The 17,332-nt window shown below is 52.9% G+C and overlaps 1 protein-coding gene across 1 annotated transcript; it reads right to left on the bottom strand.

Moving 5' to 3' along the window:
• Positions 1-9,491: 9,491 nt before the first annotated feature.
• Positions 9,492-16,049, bottom strand: SLC35E4 (solute carrier family 35 member E4). The gene is made up of 2 exons (XM_077160550.1): positions 14,834-16,049; positions 9,492-10,484 (listed from the first exon to the last, which is right to left on the bottom strand). The coding sequence occupies exons 1-2, from the start codon at positions 15,438-15,440 to the stop codon at positions 10,051-10,053; spliced, it is 1,041 nt and encodes a 346-aa protein (XP_077016665.1). The 5' UTR covers positions 15,441-16,049; the 3' UTR covers positions 9,492-10,050.
• Between the last annotated feature and the right edge of the window lie 1,283 nt (positions 16,050-17,332).

Consider the following 17,332-nt stretch of genomic DNA (forward strand, 5'->3'; position numbering starts at 1 on the left):
GGGTGAGCATGCACTTTCTACACACGTGGGTGGGCCTACTTCTGTGAGCTGTAAAGTTCCATTATTGGTTCAATTCTCAAAGCCTTTGCAGTGTAATTTGGATCTGTTCTAAGCTTGTGTCACCCAGAAGCCAGTCTGAAACCCGAATGGTCTACCTAATGGTTCAGTGCTCAACGTCACTGAAATACTCCTTAGAGCAAGATCCATGCATGCAAGCCTAGAGTTCGTACGCAACTTTATGGAATTCATTCCTCAAGCTCCCTCTTCATGATCTCCTCCATGCTACAGTTTTCATGAACCCCTTTTCCCTGGGCTAGAAAATGGGGATACAGAGGGAAGTCTCCCTGCTCTACCTTCTGTGACTGGATCTGCTCTGAGGTCAAGTTGAAGAAGGAAGAGAGAAAAAAGGCAATGGAGATCTCCCCGCCCTCCAATTTTCAGACCACGATTCCTCCTATCAGAGAAAAGGATTCCCTTCTCTGAGTTTTGGGTGCTTTCCCAGCCACCACTGCCACTGCCGCTGCTCAGTTTCAACTTCAGTGTCGGGCTTGCCTGGGGGCCAGGCCAGGAAAGAAAAGAAAATATAAGGGATTTCCCCCACTCTCTCTGTCCTATAGGCCAATCTCACTCTCTTCCTTCTGCTTAGACCACAAAGATAGGACTTCTCTTGGAGCTCTTTCCACACCCAGCGCTCAGTTCCAGAATTCACATTGCCTAACATTATCCAGGAATCTCACCACCTGTATTAGTCAGAGTTCTCTAGAGAAACAGAACAAACAGGAGATAGCCATACATATGAGATTTTATAGAAGTGCCTCATACAACTGTGGGGATGCACAAGTCCAAATTCCATCTGGTAAACCGCTAGCTGGCAACTCCAATGAAGGTCATAAATGAACTTCTTAGGAGAGGCTGGCTGGCTGAAGAAGAAATGAAAGTTTTCTCTCCCTCCTTAAATGTCTTTAACTGATGGGATTAAACCCAATAATTGGTTTCTCTCATTGTGGAAGACACTGTCTTAGTTGAGCTTAGATGTAATCAGCCACAGATGCAATCAACTGATTGATGATTTAATAAACCAGCCTTTTGGTTTATTAGCCAGCCATGAAATGTCTTTGTAATAACGAACGATTGGGCCAGTGCTTGTTTGACTAGACTACTGGACATCACCACCTGGCCCAGTTGACACAGGAACCTGACCATCAAAGTCCACCCATTGTCAACTTGGCTGCTATACATATCACCGTAAACTATACTTAATCTCTAAATAGAACACAATGGCAGGCATACGTTTCACCTAACAATACTCAACTATCCTGCATACAACTGGTAACACACTAAATCTCTCCAGAACATGGTGCAAGTCCTTGAGTAACATTCACTCTTGAACTTGATATCCTATAACTTAAATAACATGTATAATACAACTTATGTCATATGATAAGGAGAAAAGATATTTGCTTTATGGGCAAATAAAAACATACTCAAAACAAGGAGGAAATATTCATAACATCCATTTGTTTATACTCAAAGTTCTGGTTTCCTTCCCCAATCCACCATCCACCTGCTACCACTTATTTTCCAGTCCTCTGGTAGCTGCTTCATGCACTGTTTTTTTTTTTTTTTTTTTTTGGAGGTGCATGGTCCAGGAATTGAACCCACGTCTCCTGCATGGAAGGTGAGCATTCTACCATGGAACCACCCATGCACCCAAAGGAAGGTTTTTCTCTTTTTTTTGAGCAGGCTCCGGGAATTCAACCTAGGTCTCCCGCATTGCGAGCAAGAATTCTACCACTGGGCTACATTTGCACAGACCTTACTTCATGCATTCTTTCCAGGGGTTTAGTTGCATTCACAGGGAGATAGAAGGTCTGATTACTCCATCTTACTTGGAGCTGGAAACCTAAGAAATCTAATTTTTGAAATACATTCCCATTTGTGGAAAAAGGAAAAAAAATACCTATCTGCAAGCAGTAAAGTCAACATTTTGGTGTATCCCTTCCTTCTAAGCATTTTTCTTTTTTGCGTGGTTGAGAAAATACAATTTGGACTCCTCTTTTTTCTTACAATTTTGGATCCTTTTTTAAGAATTTAATTCAGAATTGGATATGGTGGGATCAGGATTTCACATTCTAACTGGCAGAGGTTGAGGGTTGGAGTTTGGGTCTCTCGAGAGGGTTCCAGTCTTTTTCCCAAACACTTCACTCCATTCCTTCAGCCCGAGTGACTTGTCACTCAGACAATTTAGGAGGAAGAACTTCACACTGGGGTTTTAATACAATCCGGTCGCAGAGGAGAATGAAATGGCCCTCATAACCGACAGTCTGGTTACTGCCCGGCTCCGAGCAGGATTCCTGGTCTCAGATTGAGTTCAACCACTTCTAACTTCCCCATCCCCAAAGCACAGAGTCACTTTCTTTCTGACTAAAATCAACTTCAGTTTGGGAAGTTTCTTTGAGGTAGCTAGTTCCCTGTCAGATAAATGGGGGCATGCTAATGACCCTGGGGATCATCCCAAAAGACATCTCTTGAGATGGTAAACTCATTTTTGAGATCCCAAGGGTAGGCAGCTCTTTCCCCTGAAGCACCCAGCCCTGTTTAGTTCTCCTGGGATGTTCAATGCCCTGAGAACCCACCACCCTCCACTTCTGGAGTGAGGACCTGCGTCACCTAGGAAGGCACTTGGGATGAGAGTTGGGAGGTCTGGGTTCTCATTCGGGCACTGGGACTTCAGGCAGACCTGGGAGTTTTTCCGGAAGTTCACCTACTCTGCAAAATAGACATCAGAGGCCCCACAGACCTCCAATTACAGAGAGCAAAACGGACTAATGGCCCAGCCATGGCACTCTGAAACCCATCACCATGTTGATGCTGAGACTATACTGCCTATGGGCTCCTTCCAGCCATTTACAGAGCACAGCAGGGATACCGAGGCAGGTCATCACTGGGTAACACGGAACTCCTCAAATTGGCTTCTTTGGCTCAATTGTACCTGATGACCTTGTTGAAACTTTGTTGGACTGCAGGATGATCAAGAATACTTCACCCAACCTCCCTTACCTGTATCCAATAGTCAGACTTGTGTCACCATCTGACAGCTTTCCAAGCCTTTCCCAGCTCCCTTCCCATTTTCTTTCACAGACATTCCTCCCTATTAAGCCTTGCCATTTACTCCCATTCTTGTTCAATTCTCAGATGATCTGGTCCAACACCATTTTACCACCTCTCAGAGGTGCAAAGAGACACTTTAAAAGTAAAAAGCTTTAAACACATATAAAGATCTCTTATGGCACATCTTTCTAGACTTCCCCTTGGCAAAATATTTGCAATGCCTTTTCCCTGAAAAAAAAAAAAAAGATTTTGCTGATGGAGCTGGGGAATGCCAGCCTGGAGCCTTCTTGTGGCAAACACCCCCCGAGACTTCACACCCCAGCTCTGTTCTTTCCAGCAAAGTGGGAAGTGGAAAATGACAGAACCCCAAGAATTAGGAGATAGCATCCTAACTCTGCCATTCCCTGTTTGCTTGAGTCATCTTGGCTCCTGCACCTCTTCAGGCTTCAGTTTGATCAAGTGTAAAATGAAGACTGAACCAGATATATGGTTTTCAAACAGGGTTCCTGGGAGACCAAACAGAGTTACCCCAGGGATGAAGGGGCTCTGAGCCCTGCTGCGGTCCATTCAAGGCAACATTGCTTTGGCTTCTTAGACACTGGGCCCCAGCATAAGACTACATGGACAAGGGTTCCTCTATGAAGAAAGTGAACGTACAAAGAGAAATGCCTGACCAGGCAGCAGCTATTGCAGAGAAGACCTGGCTGGGTGTTCTAGTTTGCTAGTTTACAGTTCTAAGGCCAAGAAAATGTCCCAATTACACCAAGTCTATAGAAATGTCCAATCTAAGGCATCCAGGGAAAGATACCTTGGTTCAAGAAGTCTGATGAAGTTCAGGGTTTCTCTCTCAAGTGAGAAGGCACATGGTGAACACAGTCGGTTTCTCTCTCACCTGGAAGGGCACATGATGAACACGGCATCATCTGCTAGCTTTCTCTCCTGGCTTCCTGTTTCATGAAGCTCCCCGGGAGGCATTTTCCTTCTTCATCTTCAAAGGTGCTGGCTAGTGAACTCTCTGCTTCATGGTGCTGCAGCATTCTCTGCTCTCTCCCAATCTCCTTCTGCTGCTCTCGCATCTTGCATTTCTTTTGGCTCTCACTTCCTTTCTAACTGCTCAAGACAGTCCCTTTCTCTCCTGGAATGCTCTCTTGCCAGCTCCCTCCTCTTCTGCCTTTCCCATTCCCAGTGAGCTTTATCCTGTTTTTCTCAATGCCGTTTCTGACATTCGTGTTCTCTCATTTAAGCACCAGCCAATTAAGTCAAACATCATTCATTGCAGCAGGCATGCCTCTTAACCAGCTGCAGATGTAAATCAGCAACAGATGAGGTTCACATACCATTGGCTCATGTCCACAGCAACAGAACTAGCTGCCTTCACCTGGCCAAGTTGACAAGTGAATCTAACTACCACACTGGGGTACTGTAGTGTTTAGAAAATATGGGAGAAGATATGTCAGGAGGGGGTAGATACAGGCATAGGGACTGGAAGTCTCCAGCAGGCTCAGACAGGAGCAGCCCCATATAGCTGGATGGGTCAGGAGTCCAAGACATTTGGACTTGGAGACATCAGAGTATCCTGGGCCTTCAATGTTAGGCCAAGAAGCCCAGGCCTTCTCCCATGCTAACCTCTGTATTGTTCCAATTTTAGTATATGTGCCTCCGAAACAAGCACCCAGGACTTCTCCCATCTGCAAAGGAGAGCAAAGGAGGCAGCCTCCAGTTCCCTCACTGAACAAACATTTACTAAGTACCTGTGGTGGGCCGGGACCATGCAGCATGGTGTCAGGAATGCTGCAGTGGTGTGGCCAACAAGTCCCAACCCAGACTGGTTCCCCTTGCCCCTAACTGTGGCTTCAATTATTCATCCAGCAAACATCCACTGATGTGGTAGTCAGCCTCAGTGACCCCCTCTTCCTGGTATTCATACCTTGTGGCATCAATATAGAAGGGCTCACCTTGAATGAGGTTGACTAGTGTAACCAATAAGGTATTGCAGAAATGACAGCATGTGACTTCGGAGATTATGTCAAAAAGGACATTATGACTGCCTGCTCTTTAGGATTACTCATTCTTTTGGAAGCCTTTTACCATATTTCATGAGGACACTCCAGTCAGCCCTCTGGAGACATTCAAGTGGCCAGAAACTGAGGCCCCCAGCCAACAGCCATGGAGGTGGATTCCCCCAGCCCCAGTCCAGCCTCCATATAGCTGCCACCCTGGCTGCCCCCTTGCCTGAAACTTAAGAGCCTGAAATCTCCACAGAAGTTAGAACCACTCCATTAAGCCATTCCCACTATGATACAGCACATGTTTGTGGCTTTAAGCCGAAAGGTAATGTTACCCCAAATTAATACAATGGTTGCCCACTCTGCCCCCAGCCTTGTGCTCAAGATAATGTCCCCACGGTTAGTAGCTCCTTCAGCCTGCCATTTGATCACCAACTGGGCCATGACAGCAGCTCTTTACCAATCTCCTGCTTCTAACTTATGCCCAACAGAAGATCTAGACCAAACTGAAAGCCCCATTTATCAACGGACGTTTTTGTTGAGCATCCAATCCTGGCTCTTCCCTGCAGAAACCTTCTGCAGTTTTCCATGCCCTCAGCTAAGCCTGTGGTGTGGTTTACAGGAGGTATTTGCACACCAGGCAGGAACTGTACAGTGGTGAAGTTTTTGGTACCCCTGAGCTAACCTGGGGCAGAGGAGGGAGCAGCCAGAGTCCTTGTTTGCCCTGGCCCCCTGAAATGACTATCCAAGGGTCACCTGGGGAGGGCAGAGGGGCCACCCTGGCAGCTAGGGGGGAAACAAGGCAGCAGTTTGTTCCCAAGTCCACAACGGCAGAATGCTCAGAGCAGATCTGCCTGCCCTGGCTTCCTCCAGGGCAGGGCTAAGGGTGGGCAGCTGAGGGTGTCCCTCCCTGCCCTGCTCCTGCAAAAGTATGTGCTGGAAAAAATGTCTATTTGGTATAAAATTTATATTTTGGCTAGCGCATTTCCTAATATAACTTATGTAAACAGCTTAATTGAACACCATAAGTGCATGGAACCTTGAGTAGGGCATGAGATTTTGTTGGTTTGCCCAGACTGAAGCCCCGATAAATCCCACAGTGATTTGAACAGTGAATATAAAAGTATTTGCAAAGTCCCCCTTCGGGGAATGGAGAGAAAGGGGGAAAGTTCAACTTCCCCAAATTGAATTCTTGATATTCTCACAAGCAGTGGGGACAACCAAAGCAATAGGCTGAGTCCCTAATCTTGGGGCTTGTTCATATGAAACTTAACCCCACAAAGGATAGGTCAAGCCTACTTAAAATTAGGCCTAAGAGTCACCCCCAAGAGAACCTCTTTTGTTGCTCAGATGTGGCCTCTCTCTCCAGCCAACACTACAAGCAAACTCACCACCCTCCCTCTGTCTACATGGGACATGACTCCCAGGGGTGTGGACCTTCCTGGCAACGTGAGACAGAAATCCTAGAATGAGCTGAGACTCAGCATCAAGGGATTGAGATAAACTTCTCAACCAAAAGGGGGAAGAGTGAAATGAGACAAAATAAAGTGTCAATGGCTGAGAGATTCCAAACAGAGTTGAGAAGTTATCCTGGAGGTTATTCTTACGCATTAAATAGATGTCACCTTGTTAGTCAAGATGTAATGGAGAGGCTGGGGGAGGGAACTGCCTGAAAATGTGGAGCTGTGTTCCAGTAGCCATGTTTCTTGAAGATGATTATATAATGATATAGCTTTCACAATGTGACTGTGTGATTGTGAAAACCTTGTGTCTGATGCTCCTTTTATCTACCTTATCAACAGATGAATAAAACAAATGGAATAAAATTAAATAATAGTGGGAACAAATGTTAAAATAAATTTAGATTGAAATGCTAGTGATCAGTACAAGGGAGGGGTAAGGGGTATGGTATGTATGAATTTTTTTCTGTTGTCTTTTTATTTCTTTTTCTGAATTGATGCAAATGTTCTAAGAAATGATGATGATGAATTTGCAACTATGTGATGATATTGTGAATTACTGATTATATATGTAGAATGGAATGATCATAAGTTAAGAATTGTTTGTTTTTATATTTTTTAATTTAAAAATTAATAAAAAAATTAAAAAAGAAAAAAAGCATGTGCTGGAGACTCTGAATGTGCCATTGAAGGCTGATGAGGGGGTAGGGCGATCGCAGGAGCAAGCCTTGGGGAAGGCACTGGGAGGCGATTGTGATGAGAGTAGATTGTTAAAATTCATTGAGGAACTACTATGCTTCGATCACTATTGCTTAGCATTGTGCATGTATTCACCCACTGCAGCCTTTCAAAGTGAGATCCGGCCCTCACTTAGCCCACAGAGGCACAAGGCGGGGAAGGAAGGCTCTTGCCCAAAGTCACACAGCTTTGAACATGTTAGAGCTGGAATTTGAACCCGGATCTGAATCTGGAGGCCCCGTGCTCAGCTAGTCTTCTATATCCACTTCATGCCAGAAACTTATTGAGAAGAGAAATGTAATTCCGTTCTCAGAGCCGGATGTGATCAGGGCCCTGCCTGGAGAAGCGCAGAGAGCTGGAGCAACCCTGGGGCAACTGGTCTCCCTTACCAAAGACAAAGCACCAGACTCAGCTTGGGGGAAGGGGGAGCTTCCCGGGAAGGTTGCAACTGTTACCCTGAGGAGGAGGCTTTCCAGCAGGGACTGAATGCAAACCCTGAGGCTCAGAGAACTGACTTGTCCAAGGCATAGAGCTAGGGAGGGAAAGAGCCTAGGACAGTGACTTTTTAAAGAGAATTGTTCCCTACCTAGTGCTTTGCGCTAGTTATTTCTGCACTCCTAACTCACATGAACACTGAGAGGCCAGGAGAGACCAGCGTGAGGTCGCAGCGTGGGCAAGGAGGGCAGGGCCAGGACTTAAATAAACGCAGGCCTTTTGATGCCCAGTGGAGGGCTCTCTGTACCTACTGCCGGCATGGAGTATTTGGGAGAGCTTTGGCTGTGACCTTAGGGGAATCATTTTAATGCACCAGGGTCCTGAGTCTGGGAACCAATCAGCCCCCAGGTCAAGCCCGGTTCCAATTCCCTCCAGCCCCACCCTGCAGCTACCACAGGGAAGTTTTGATCTGATGACAGACTCATCCAACCACCAACATTTGGCGAAGTCTAGGAGACAGGGTGAGGGTGTGCAGGGCCCCCTTAAATGAGGACGTGGGCCTGAGTCACCAGGGAGGTGCTGCCCACCCAAAGCCGTCTGTCTGTCTGTCCAGCCTGGCCCAGCCTCAGAACCAGCTTCCGGAGGTACCCGGGCTGCAGGGTGACCAGGCTGGGCCAGCGGCATCTCTGAGTCACAAGGAGGGCGGGAGGCCGGTGACTAAGCCCAGGCCCCACTTCCCCTCCTGCCAGGCCAGGATGGGCGGAGGCTGGGGCCAGAGACCAGGAAAATCTACGCCTGTCTTCCCAGGGCAGGTACCGCCTGCGACCTCGCAGCCCCGACCCCAGCCCTGCCTAGCATTCACAGCGGTGCTCAGTGAATTCTGGTTACTGAAGGAATGAATGGCTCCTCCCTGGACCCCAGGCCCCCGCCTGGTCTAGCTCTCAACATCACCCAGAAAGGGGAGATGTTCTCCGTTTTCCAGAGGGGCTTAGAACCTCAGAGAGGATACATGACAAGCCCAAGATAGGTACAGGGCCAAGTAGCCTGGTCAGGGAGGAGCTGGACTAGCCCTCAGGGTTGGGACGTCTGTCCTGGCTCTGCACATGGCAGGCCAGCCCCAAGGTCCTGTTCACCAGCTATGGCAATGGGTCACCTTGAATCGGGAAGGGTCTTCACTCACCTCCCTCTTCTGCAATCTGGGCTCACAGCCCCGGGCACAGCCTCTTGCTGAGACCCTTCCTTCTTTGGGCTTCCTTTGGCCTTTCTCCTCCAGGTAAAGGTTTGGCCATGAGAGGGGGTTGTGTAGAAAGAGTGTCCCAGACAGAGAGGCCCGCTTGAGCGAAGGTTTCTGGTGGAAACTGGGGGACCTCAGTGAGGCTGAAAGGCAGAGCCCAAGGGACCAAGAGGAGAGGAGGGAGCCTGGCGAGGCCACAGAGTCTTGCCATTTGCGTTAGGATGTTCTGACTTTGTCCCTAAAGCAAAATGGAGCCACAGAAGGGTTTGGTGATAGGAAAATGGGGTGGAAAGTCCAGGGCAGGGCAGGGAAGAGGCCACTACCCATCGTCCAGCTGGTGGAGAGGGTGGTCCAGCCAGTGGAGGGTTCCTAGAGAAAGGGGAGCAGGAGCCTGCAAGGCTGTGGCGGTGGTTATGGGAGAACATTCTAGTTTCTGCATGGCTGGCTGGTGGCCCCGTGCCCTCCCTCTTTCCTGAGCTGAACCCCCGAGGAATGATGACACAGGAACACAAGCAAAAATAGTTTATTTAAGGATGGAAGACCCCAAATTGGGGGTTCCAGGGTGAGGCTGCAGTAGCTGCCTGGAGTTGGCCTAGTCTACCCAACTCCCTGAGGGAGCCCAGCAGCAAAAAAGCTTGTCCTTGGGCCCCCCAGCTGCCTCCCCAACCAGGGTAAGGATTGTGCAGCCGCCAAGAACCATCAGCATCATCCTTGTTATCATAATGCATTGAGGTCTTCGAAGTTTGGCCAGCAATTTTCGCCATAGTCGTTGACACTGATCATAATAATTACTCTGGCAAGTACAGTGAATGTGCCAGGTGTGGACACACCATTCAGTGGGGAGTGGGGTCTCTGATGGGGTGAGGGAGGCATAGTGGGGAGGCAGTCGTAGAGGGGATGCCCTCTTCCAGCCCCCAAGGCCACCCTTCCACAAGGTGCCTCTCCCTCCTGTGACCCCAGTGGTGGCATGTGTCTGCTCCCACCCTCCCACCTTTCCCCGTGGCCAGCAGCTGAGGTCAGATCCAGGCTGGAGCCGGCACAGGTGGCCTACGCATTCCCCCAGGCCTCAAAGACCCTTGTCAGGCTGGTCCCTCCACCAGAGTCCCCGGCGGGCAGCCCAGGAGGCGACAAACTCACAGTTGTGGTAAAGGAACATTCCCAAAAGCGTGAGTGCGATTCCCACGTAGCTGAGGGCACTGAGGCGGCTGCCAAAGAGAAGCCGGGAGAGGACGAGGTTGCCCACAACGGTGAGGTTGCCCAAGACGTGGACGGTGAGGGCGGAGGTAAGGGCCAGCAGGGAGAAGCTGGCCAGGTTGTAGAGCACAGACAGGAGGCAGCTGAGCAGGACACAGGCCCAGAGCCAGGAGTCAGTGGGAGCGGGTGGCGGGGCCACACTGGCCTCCAGCACCAGCGCCGCCCCCGCCAGCAGGCAGAAGCTGGGCAGCGAGGTGGTGTACAGCAGCGTCACCGCGTCCAGCCTCTCCTCCTGCAACAGGGCACCTGCAACCAGGACGGCAGCCGTCAGCCCCACCGTGGGGAGACAAACCCCACTCGGTAGATACAGAAGGCCCTCTCCTCCAGGAAGCCCACCCTGACCTCTCCGTGAGAGTTGGTGGCTCCCTGCCCTGGACAGCCCTTAGCTGCCTGCGCTGTAATGAGAAGGTCCAGGCTCTAGAGTCAGATCGCCTGAGTTTGCAACAGGTGTCCTTTCCCTACTAGCTGTGACCCCGGCTCTTGCAAGGCACTTTTCATCTCTGTGAGCCTCAGTTTCCTCATGTCCAAAGCCGGATAATGATAAAATCAAACACGTGGGTTGTTGTAAAGATTAAGACAGGTAACAACAACAAAAAAGAAATAAAAAAGCCTGTATCACCCACTTTAAACCACTTCTCATAGGCTGAAATAATTAACGCTTGTAGCTTCTACCCTAGGCCTGCTTAAAAATAGCTTCAGGGCCTACCCAGGCCCTGCAGAAAAATAGACTTAGGTTCTTAACTCAGCTTGCATAGTCCTGCACCATCGGGCCCCCACCTACCTTTCTTGGCCTCAGCCCTTATTGCACCCTCTCCCCTCGCAGCCCTCCACTCCCTGCCTCCAGGACCACACACTCCCGTTCACCACCCCAGCAGGGACAGGCCTGCAAAGTGGGTGCCAGCCACGCCTCTTACTCATGACGTGAGCTTTCAAATTAAGAAAGAAAAAAAAAAAGGTTTTTTTGTCCCCCCATAGAAACGAGAATGTTCTCATAACAGTTGTGATGGTGGATGCATAAAAAAAGAGTTTTAAAATAAACAAATTGTTTGGAGTCAAAATGGTGGGTCCATCCATTGCTTCATTCACTTATGACCATGGGGATGACAAGAACACAAGAAAGTCATTGTCTGTACTTGGCCATCAGCCACTGTTTATAAGTAATATCACCATCTTTTGCTCTCAGGGCTGAGGCTTGTCAAGATGAATCCAGGTTTAAGAAGAAACCTCTTAGCTCTGCAAGGAATGAAGGGATCCTACCGCCTTGCATGTGTGTATGTGTGTGCCTGTGTGCACACACACGTGTACGTGTATACATGTGTGTGTGTGTGTACATGTGAGCACCTAGCCAGTTCAAAAAGGACATGGCCCCCTTCATCCATGGCAAATACACCTTAGGTGAGATGACAGTGTTTGCACGAGGGCACCGAGTAACTGGTACAGACCTGCTTCCAACGTCCCTGCATTTTTCTGAACATGCATTCCAAACAGCCGCAGATGCTTACTCATAGGCTCTGCTCAGAATAGGACATTTTCTTTCTTTCTCAGTTTCATTCTGATGTTTGGGCTTTGTTCTCTAGGCAACAGTCCCTCCAGCTCAAGCATTTCTAGAAATGAACAGATCATTGGAATGCTTCCTGCTCGTTGGCTCCAAATTGGGCACCCGTACGGGCGGCTCATGACCCATGTGTTAAAGGTCCCGTCACGGAAGGAATTCGAGTTTCCAGGTGAACTTCACTGGTGGTGAATTTCACTCTCTGTGAGGCAGCTGGACAGGAAGACCCGACCTTCCCGCTCCCCCTACCCTATCAACCTGCTCTGCATCCCACCCAGCCCCTCCCCACCGTCCCTCCCCGCAGTCCAGGGAAAGGACAGTGGCCCTCGGTCAGAAGTGGCCCACTCCTACCCTAGCCCCCAAATGCTGGCCTGTTGTCCTGCCTCCTTGGTGACCACTCCCCTGGTGGCTCCCCTAAGCCCTCCATTGCAACCTGTCTCTCTTTGGAAGGTACTTTTATTTCAGCATCCGACAGCAAGCTCTCTTTTTGACCTTGTTCCCCTTGCTACCAGCTTATCCCTAATCGGTTCCTCTGTTATCAGCTCTTATCAGGGGAGCTGCCCTCTCTCTGTGCCTCAGTCTCCTTGCATGTATATGGGGAGAGTGACAACATCCCTTTCACCGGAGCATGTGGAGTGCTGAATACGGACCCGGTGCCCAGTGGTAACTGCCCATGATGGCAGCAGCTAAGACCTCCGAACTGGGCTCTGGCTGACTGACGCCCGATGTCCTGGCATGCCTGTTTCCTGTTCCCGGAACACAATTTCCTGCAATATCCAGATGAAAAGCTGGGCATGGTGTGGCCACAGGGTGAGGGCTCAGTAAGTGTTTGCTATTATTATTACAGTTATGTTATTTTCATTGCTCCATGCTTCTTGCTCCGAGCAGCCTTCTAGGGTCTCCCCAGGAGGAAGCAACTGCTCCACCCCCCCACCCCCAAAAGAGCCCCGCCTGCTTTGGCTCTAGCACTTCTCTTACCTGCCACCATGATCTCTACTTCTGAACGCATCCCTGCCAGCCTGACAGCTCAGAGGACAGGGGTTAGGTCACGTTGCTCCCCGGTATCAGTAGGCACAGCTGAAGGCAAGGTCTTCCCAGGTAGCAAGGTGGCAGCCCACTTCCCAGCCTTTTGATGGGTGGGTAATGGGGGTCGCAGCATCAGCCCTTCTCCCCTCCTAGCCCCCTGGACTCTCCTCTCCCTGGACTGTTTACCCCCATCCCACAGGACTGCTCTCAGGAAAGGAGGCGCTTCTAGTCCAGGCTGATTCTGCCTCCGGTGCTTCTCCTGGAGTGTCTGGCAGTAGAAACCTGGCCTCCAGCCTCCAAAGCTCTTTCTGGGCACCACGAGCCATGTAGCCTGGCCAGCCCGCCAATTCTGCTCTCAGAGCCATTAATAAATCCACCATTTAAGAAGAAGCTGCCCTGGGTCAGGCCTTGTGTTGGGTGCTTGGAACGTGGAGATGCCCCAAGCCTGGGCACAGTCCCTCTGAGCTTCTATGGGAGGCAGAGAGGTACATGGTGGCGATAATACAGGGCATTTGGAGCCGTGATGGGGGATGGGAAGTTGAGACCTGGGAGAGAAGGAAGGAGCTGGCAGAGGCCAAGAAGCAGTCTGATGCCAGGTACCTGCAACTCCAAGGACCTGAGTGCTTACTGCCCGGAGGCCTCCTGCAGGCCAGAGCTGCTTGGGGCCTGTGCGAAGGGCTCTGGCCTCGGCAGGTGAGGTGTGGGCCTCAGGGCTGGGGCCTTTGCAGAAGCAGCCCTGCCTGGAAGGGCCCCACAGCGTCAGGTTTCCCACTGCCAACTCAGACCTGGAGCTCATGCGAGAGCTCTCATGTAACCTGAGGGCAAAAATAGAATTGGGCTCTGGCCCAGCCTCAGGACCCAGGAGGACAGGGACAGGGCCTCTGGGTGCAGGCTGGCTCGAAAGATGCCGGGGCAGGGTGAGCTCTGACCTCAACCTTCCCTAGGTGCGGGCAGCCCCTGACTCCAGACAAGGTACCCCGTAGTTCCCGCTTTCTTCCTTCTCCCAGGCCTGGGTTACAGGTTTCAGACTGGAAGGGAAGGAGAGCCGGGGGCCCCTGGGTCTCTATCAACCCTGACCTCTCTCTACTGAACAAATGAAGAGACTGAGGCCAGGACAAGGCCTGGACTTGCCCAAGGTCACCCAATGAGTAAAAGCAAAGGCATGGCTGAAAGCCAGGGCTGCCGGCCCCAAGTGGCACTCTGGCCTCCTCCATGTCTCCCTGGGGTGGAGGCAGAGAAGGTGGAGGCCTTGACTCAGACGCCCCTAAATAGGACAGGCAGGAAGGCAGTCTCTGCCCGCAGGCAGGGTGATTGAGCAGGATCTGGGCTCACAGCCTTGATCTCACCCTCTGCCCAGAGTCCCACCTGCCGCCTCTCATCGGAGCCCAAGAGTCACACCTCCAGGATTCCAGTCCTTAGCAGCAGTGTGACCTTGAGCAAATCCCAGAACCTCTCTGGGCCTCATTCCATCGTCTGTAAAATGGGTATGAAGGTGATGGCTCTCGCCTGAGGACAACCCCCAGCCCCAGCCTGCCCCACTGTGAGTTCCCAGTATACATCAGCCCTTTCCAGACTTAATCAAGCTCCTCACATTCCAAAACCCAGTCCACAGGCCCCATCTGCATACTTCTCTCCCTTGCCCATCAGGCCTCCCTCTGGGTTCCACAGCCTTAACTGCCTGGGTTCAAATCCTCCCTTTGCTGCTCACGGACAATATGGTCCCAGGCTAGCCCCCCACTCCCCTGCCCCGGGTAAAATGAGGACAACATAGTACCTACCCAATCAGGGGGTCAGCATGGGGATGCAGTGAGAGAAAGGGCTTGACAAAGCATGGGACACTGAAATTGATTAGGCCTCCAGAGATTGGGTCCTGGGCCTCAGAGTCATTTTACCCTCTCTGAGCCTCAGTTTTCTCATCTGTAAAATGGGATAATGGCCATACCCCCCGCTCACCAGACCATCCAGGTCACACACTCATCCCAACCCCACCTCCTTAGCGGGAGACCCAGGCACTCACTCTGTTGAACTGACTTGAGCCCTCGGAGGCAGGTGGCCACCAGCAGGAAGCCGCAGCCAGCGAGGGGGGCCCGGAGCTCTCCAGCCAGGCTGCAGGCGGCCCCCAGGCAAAGCGGACCCATGGCGACGAACTGCAGTGGGTGGTGGCGGCGGCCAAGCAGCAGGGCTGACAGGGCCAGCGTGAACAGTGGTGTGGTGGTGGTGGCCAGCTGTGCCAGGTCCAGTGGCACAGTGCTCAGGCCCACGTTGCCGCAGGCCATCGAGGTGCCGAAAGTAAGGCTGAGCAGCAGCACTCGGTGATGGGTGCGACCCCGCAGGGGGCGCCGGGCCCCCCAGTGGCATGCCAGAGCCGCAGCCAGCATGTGCAGTGCTGACAGCAGCAGGGGTCGCCCAAAGCCGTGCACCGTGAAGATCCACTTGTTGAGGCTTGACATGCTAGCACCCGCCAGCAGCCACACCAGGGCCACCAGGGCCACCCGGGCCTGGCCAGGCCGCCTGAGGGTCTGGGGACTGCCAGAGGACCATTCGGGGGGCTCAGCTGCTTGGGTACCACCAGCCCCAGCTGAGGTCATCCTGCTGTCATGATGCTCCAGCAGGCAGCGGCACATCCACCCCACGGGGGCTGGGGCAGGAGCTGGGCTCCCTAGTAACCTGCTCAAGGTCCACAGAGGTTCCTGTGTTCCGGCCAGGCCAGGTCTCCGTTCCTTGGACCTGTGCCTTGTCTCAGACAGGTGAGGGGACACCTTCTTGTGACAAGCCCATGCCCACCGAGATCCCGGCAGTATGCTGGCCGTTGTCCCGGCTGAGACTGGAAGAGCCCTGGTCCTGGCCTGTTGTGCCCAGGTTGTGGCTGGTGGGATGCCAGGCTTTCCGGTGCTCAAGTACGGCTCCCGGCACCTCAGCCCAATGCCAGGTTAAGTCTCCACTGTTGCTCTTAGATGGAATCCCCCTTCTCTTTTCTCTTCGGTCCCCAGGCCATTACGGTGGGACCCAGACTCCAGGACCTGCTGCGTGCTGTGACCGGGCCTGGTCAGGGACGATCTGGGCTCCCGTGCCGGGCGATGTCAGAGGACCCTGCTCGCTGTCTCCGCTACTGCCGCGGTCATACCGCTGATCCCCCGACCCGCGCCCGCGCTCGGGCTCGAATGGGCTCCGGCTGGGCCTGCGCTGCAGCTCTGACTCCCGGAGGAGCCGGCTGCGCCTCCTGCCAGGTTCCAGCCCCCGCCGGCCCGGCAGGCGCGGTCCCCGCGTCCTGGGTCCCGCCTCCGCCGCCACCGCCCTCGCCCCTCCCGGAAAGTTGGGCTGAACCCCCGGCACCGCCCCCCGGCACCGCCCCAGGCCAGACCCCGCCCCCAGAGTCGGGAAGGCGGTGCGGGCCTAGGGGATCCCCCGGCAGGCTCCGCCCCGCCCCCACGCCGTCCGCTCGCAGCCCCTCCCCCGTCGGCCTGGCATTCCCTCCATCAGCTCCTCCTCCGCCATCGGCGTGCGCATCTGCCCATCAGAGTACCCCCAAAGCTGGAGAGGTCGGCCTGTCTGCCTCTCTCGCCCCACCCATGGGGATCAAGCCCCTCCCTACCCAGTGCTAAGGCAAACCCCCATATACAGGGCGGGACACACGGGGGTGTCCACTCCTCCCAAGCCATCTTCAAAGGATGGACCACAGCCCCCGTTCCAGGACCGATCTCGTATCCTGCGAGTCTCTAGCCACAGTTATCTCGTGAAACCTCGATATCCAGAGGAGCCTGGCCATGGGACCCCCTAAGGCTCCTGAGTCGCCTCTCCTATAGCCCCAGCTCCACCCTACCCCGTGCGGGGCGGCGCCCCCTCCGGGCGGGCAGAGAGAAGCTGAATCACCACCGCTGTCCACAGCTGTGGCAGCAGGGTGCCGACCAGCATCCATCACCCGGCCAGCAGATCCGGTCCCGTCCCCTGGAACTCAGAGGTGACTCATCGCTGAACTCCTAGGGACCACCCTCTAGCACCGGGCTGGGGAGCGGAGCAGCTGCCACTGAGTCCCTGCCCCTGCCTGGGCCCGGGTTTTCCCATCCGAAGGATGGATACTCTGAGCTCAGGGTTGGGTGAACGGCGTGCCCCAGAGCTGGACAGGCAGACCTGGATGCCAGGCCGGGCCCTGGCCTCCCTGAACTCTGGAGTTCAGGGGGCTGGGGGGCTGGCTCAGTGACTAGCCTGGAACACGCTGCAAGCCCCTTTCCTGACGTAGGACTCCTCCCCCTACGGAAGCTCCAGCCCACCGAGACACGGCTCGCCCCTCCCCTTTTGTTTGACCAGCAAGTCCCTGATGACAAAAACCTGCCTGGAGGAAGAAGCCCTCAAAGGCGAATGCTCAGCCCGGCCCGCGGCGCCCTCTCGCGGTGAGGCTGCAGAATGGTTGCAAGTGCTCCCCCCGCTACTGTCCCCCTACCCCCTTCACAAAACCGGATCCGCAGCTTCACAGCAGACGTTCTCTATGGGGTGTGGGGCCCGACGGGTGCAAGTCGGG

The sequence above is a fragment of the Tamandua tetradactyla genome, chromosome 5, assembly GCF_023851605.1.
Source record: "Tamandua tetradactyla isolate mTamTet1 chromosome 5, mTamTet1.pri, whole genome shotgun sequence".
NCBI lineage: Eukaryota > Metazoa > Chordata > Mammalia > Pilosa > Myrmecophagidae > Tamandua > Tamandua tetradactyla.